Source organism: Cebus imitator, unplaced genomic scaffold (genome assembly GCF_001604975.1).
Source record: "Cebus imitator isolate Cc_AM_T3 unplaced genomic scaffold, Cebus_imitator-1.0 Scaffold172, whole genome shotgun sequence".
In the NCBI taxonomy this organism is placed as follows: domain Eukaryota; kingdom Metazoa; phylum Chordata; class Mammalia; order Primates; family Cebidae; genus Cebus; species Cebus imitator.
This window is the reverse complement of record NW_016107487.1, coordinates 1602003-1606384: the sequence shown is the minus strand read 5'-3', so window position 1 is coordinate 1606384 and position 4382 is coordinate 1602003. Positions and strand designations below refer to the sequence as shown.

Genomic DNA, 4382 nt, shown 5'->3' with positions numbered 1-4382 from the left:
TTTTTTTTTGAGACAGAGTCTCACTCTGTCGCCAGATGCCAGGCTGGAGTGCAGTGGCACAGTCTTGGCTCACTACAACCTCCGCCTCCCAGGTTCAAGCAATTCTCCTGCCTCAGCCTCCTGAGTAGCTGGGACTACAGGCACATGCCACCACACCCAGATAATTTTTGTATTTTTAGTAGAGACAGGGTTTCACCATGTTGGCCAGGATGGTCTCGATCTCTTGACCTCGTGATCCGCCCACCTCGGCCTCCCAAAGTGCTGGGATTATGGGCTTGAGCCACTGCGCCCGGCCTGCATTAATTCTTTTTATGTGTGGGATATGTAAGATTTGATAGTGACATTGGTCACATTTTCATGTTCTGTTTACATTTCCTTTTTTTTTTTTTTTTTTGAGATGGAGTCTCACTCTGTTGCCCAGGCTGGAGTGCGGTGGCACAATCTTGGCTCACTGCATCCTCTGCCTTTTGGGCTCAAGTGATCCTCCTGCCTCAGCCTCCTGAGTAGCAGGTATTACGGGCATGTGCCACTATACCTGGCCAATTTTTGTATTTTCAGTAGAGATGGAGTTTCACCATGTTGGTCAGGATGGTCTTGAACTCCTGACCTCAGTTGATCTACTTGCCTTGGCCTCCCAAAGTGCTGAGATTACAGGTGTGAGCTACCGTGTCTAGCCATGAGCAGAGGTTTAATAGGCAGAAGAGGCTGGGCGCAGTGGCTCACACCTGTAATCCCAGCACTTTGGGAGGCCGAGGCGGGTGGATCACCTGAGGTCAGGAGTTTGAGACGAGTCTGGCCAACATGGTGAAACCCCGTCTCTACTAAAACTACAAAAAATTAGCTGGGCATGGTGGCGCGTGCCTGTATTCCCAGCTACTCAGGAGGCTGAGGCAGGAGAACTGCCTGAACCCAGGAGGCGGAGGTTGCGGTGAGCCGAGATCGCGCCATTGCACTCCAGCGTGGGTAACAAGAGCGAAACTCCATCTCAAAAAAAAAAAAAATTAAATAAATAAATAAATAAATAAATAAATAAAAATATTTAATTGGCATAATTAATAATAATGATAGGTATCACTGGATGCATTCAATGAGCCAAGTATTGGGATTTAGTCATTTTTGAAAATTATTTGTCCAAGATCAAGTAGCTCATTCCTTTATACAACTATACTATACAGTGCTTCTAAACCACTCCACAAAAGAAACAAGATTAGAGCCCCAGATAACTACCTCAGTTAAAAGAAAACAAAGTCTCATTATCAGATCAAATGATTCCTAGAGCTGTATGTGCTACTGATGAAAGGGACATCATTACATTCCTTTTTTTTTTTTTTTTTTTGAGACAGAATCTTGCTGTGTCACCCAGGCTGGAGTGCCGTGGCGTGGTCTCAGCTCACTGCAGCCTCTGCCTCTTGGGTTCAAGTGATCCTCCCGCTTTAGCTTGCCTCCTGAGTAACTGGGAGTACGTGGGTGCCCCACCATGCTCAGCTAATTTTAGAAATTTTTTTGTAGAGATAAGGCCTTACTATATTGTCCAGGCTGATCTCCAACTCCTGGGCTCAAGCTGTCTTCCCACTTTCTCTATTTAATCATGTATATGAAAAATAACTTCACCCCCTATAGTTATTTTTCTTATACCTGGCTAAATACAGAAAGCTTTAAGCTTTAAAAAACAATTGTGGTAAAACATATATAACATTTTAGTGGCATTAAGTACATTTATACTGTTAGACAACCATCAAACCATCACCACTCTCCATCTCCAGAATACTTTTCATTTTTTTAAAGACGGAATCTTGCTCTGTCACCCAGGCTAGAATGCAATGACATGATCTCAGCCCACTGCAACCTCTGCCCCCTGGGTTCAAGTGATTCTCCTGCATCAGCCTCCCGAGTAGCTGGGACTACAGGCATGTGCCACGAGGCCCAGCTAATTTTTGAATTTTTAGTAGAGACAGGGTTTCACCATGTTGGCCAGGCTGGTCTTGAACTCCTGACCTCAGGTGACCCACCCACTTCAGCCTCCCAAAGTGCTGGAATTACAGGCATGAGCCACCGTGCCCAGCCATTTTTTTTTTCTTTTTTTTGATACAGAGTCTCACTCTGTTGCCCAGGCTGGAGTGCAGTGGTATAATCACAGCTCACTGCAACCTCTACCTCCTGGGTTCAAGTGATTCTCCTGCCTCAGCCTCCTGAGTAGCTGGGATTACAGGCACCCACCACCACCCCTGGCTAATTTTTGTACTTTCAGTAGAGACGGGGTTTCTCCATGTTGGCCAGGCTGGTCTCAAACTCTTGACCTCAGGGAATCCTCCCACCTCGGCCTTTCAAAGTGCTGTGATTACAGGAATGAGCCACTCCGCCCAACCTGAGATCTTTTTTTAAAACCTCCGTACTTTTACCCTTTCTTCCTTGGTTGGACTTTGTCCAGCCAGGTTTATTTATAAAGCCTGTAAAGCTCATTAACATGACCAAGCATTCAGCAAGCCATTCTTTCAGCTCTCTTACTGCAGGAAGGCACTCCGAAGGCATAAGTCTGTGAGACATGGCTGAGGATAAAAGCAAGAGAGACTCCATCCGGATGAGTATGAAGGGATGCCAGGAAAACAACGGTTTTGTCGATAATGAAGACATTCTGGAGCAGGCCCCGGATCCAGGCAGCTCAGCCGACAACCTGCAGCACAGCACCACGAGCATCCTTGCCTCCCTGGACTTCAAGGGCGTCCAGCCCTACGCAGGGATGCCCAAGGAGGTGCTGTTCCAGTTTTCTGGCCAGGCCCGCTACCGGGTACCCCGGGAGATTCTCTTCTGGCTCACTGTGGCTTCTGTGCTGGTGCTCATCGCGTCCACCATAGCCATCATCGCCCTCTCTCCAAAGTGCCTAGACTGGTGGCAGGAGGGGCCCATGTACCAGATCTACCCGAGGTCTTTCAAGGACAGTGACAAGGATGGAAACGGAGATCTGAAAGGTACGTGCCCAGGACAGTTCAGGGTGGGTGCTAGGATGAGACTGGTTTATGGTTCTTTCATTTCTCAGAGCGGAATTACGCCTGGGTTGTTCAGTAAGCACATTCTCTTATGACTGGTCATGCCAAGTTGCTCCTTGTTTATGATATTCTTAGAAAATCGCTCAGCAGAACTCAGCAGTTCTTTTCTAGCTGAATGGCTATTTGCTGAAGGCCTTTGAGCCAAATGAGTTGTTTAATTTATTGCCCACTAATTACATATAGTTGTTCGGTCATCAGTTCTGACTTCTTACACAGAGCAGCCTTCCTTCTAAAATCTATGTCCTGTTTCTGGGAACTTTACAGTTGAAGATGTCAGGATGGCAGTTGGGAATTTCTTTCCTAGTATACAATGTGGCTAGTTTGACTGTGTGGCTGGGAGTTTATTAGTGAATAGAGTATAAATAATATTTTCAAATTAATTACTCAAGTGATATCTTTAAAAAGTACAGGCTGTCTTAAAGTTTGAATTCTAAAAAAGGAAGGGAAGGAGAAAAGGTGCAGCAGTGTGCGTTCATTATTACTTGAATTAACAATTGTTTAAAACCATGTCCATATTAGTAGAAAATTGAAGTAAAGAATTAACTAGGGGTAGTGGCACATGATGGCAGTTGCACTGGGAGGCTGAGGTAGGAAGATTGCTTGAGCCCAGAAGCTCTCAACCAGCCAGCTTAGGCAACATAGGGAGACCCTGCCTCAAAAAAGAAGTGAAAAATTATTATTATTTTTTGAGATGGAGTTTTGCTCTTATTGCCTAGGATGGAGTTTAACGGTGCCATCTCGGCTCACCGAAACCTCCGCCTGCCAGATTCAAGCGATTCTCCGGCCTCAGCCTCCCGAGTAGCTGGGATTACAGGCATTCGCCACCACACCTGACTAATTTTGTAGTTTTAGTAGAGACAGGGTTTCTCCATGTTGGTCAGGCTTGTCTCGAACTCCCAACCTCAGGTGATCTGCCCGCCTCAGCCTCCCAAACTGCTGGGATTATAGGCGTGAGCCACTGTGCCTGGCCATATCATTCTGTTTTAAAAAATCATCCTGCATTGTCAGTCATTGAAGAAGAGTGTATCTGTCTTTCAGGGTGCAGCTCAAACCCATTGCCTTCATTACTCTTTCTTTAGCCCCCCTAATCAGACAATGGGCTCCCCACCCCAGGCTCTTCTGCTTTGGATGTGTTTCTAGCATCTTTAATCCTGCCTTGAGTGACTCCCTTTCCCTGACACATGACCTATTACCTGCTGCCTTTTGCACAGTGAGTGCTTAGCAAAAGCAATGTTTTAACTGAATACACCTAAAGTCCTAAATCCAGAAATACATTTACCACTTCCTGGCCCTGCCTTCCTAATCTCCTTCTAGATTCTTTTTTTTTTTTTTTTTTTT

At 45.8% G+C, this 4382-nt stretch overlaps 1 protein-coding gene across 2 annotated transcripts in view; it reads left to right on the top strand.

Moving 5' to 3' along the window:
- The first annotated feature begins 2456 nt into the window (after positions 1–2456).
- The window catches only part of SLC3A1 (solute carrier family 3 member 1), a 46331-nt gene continuing 44405 nt past the window's right edge, over positions 2457–4382 (top strand). The window contains exon 1 of one of the 2 annotated variants that reach the window (XM_017544842.2): positions 2457–2966. In XM_017544842.2, coding sequence (XP_017400331.1) covers positions 2543–2966 — 424 coding nt within the window. In that variant the 5' untranslated portion in view covers positions 2457–2542. The remainder of the gene's footprint in view (positions 2967–4382) is intronic. The other variant, XM_037744407.1, reaches the window with a different exon arrangement.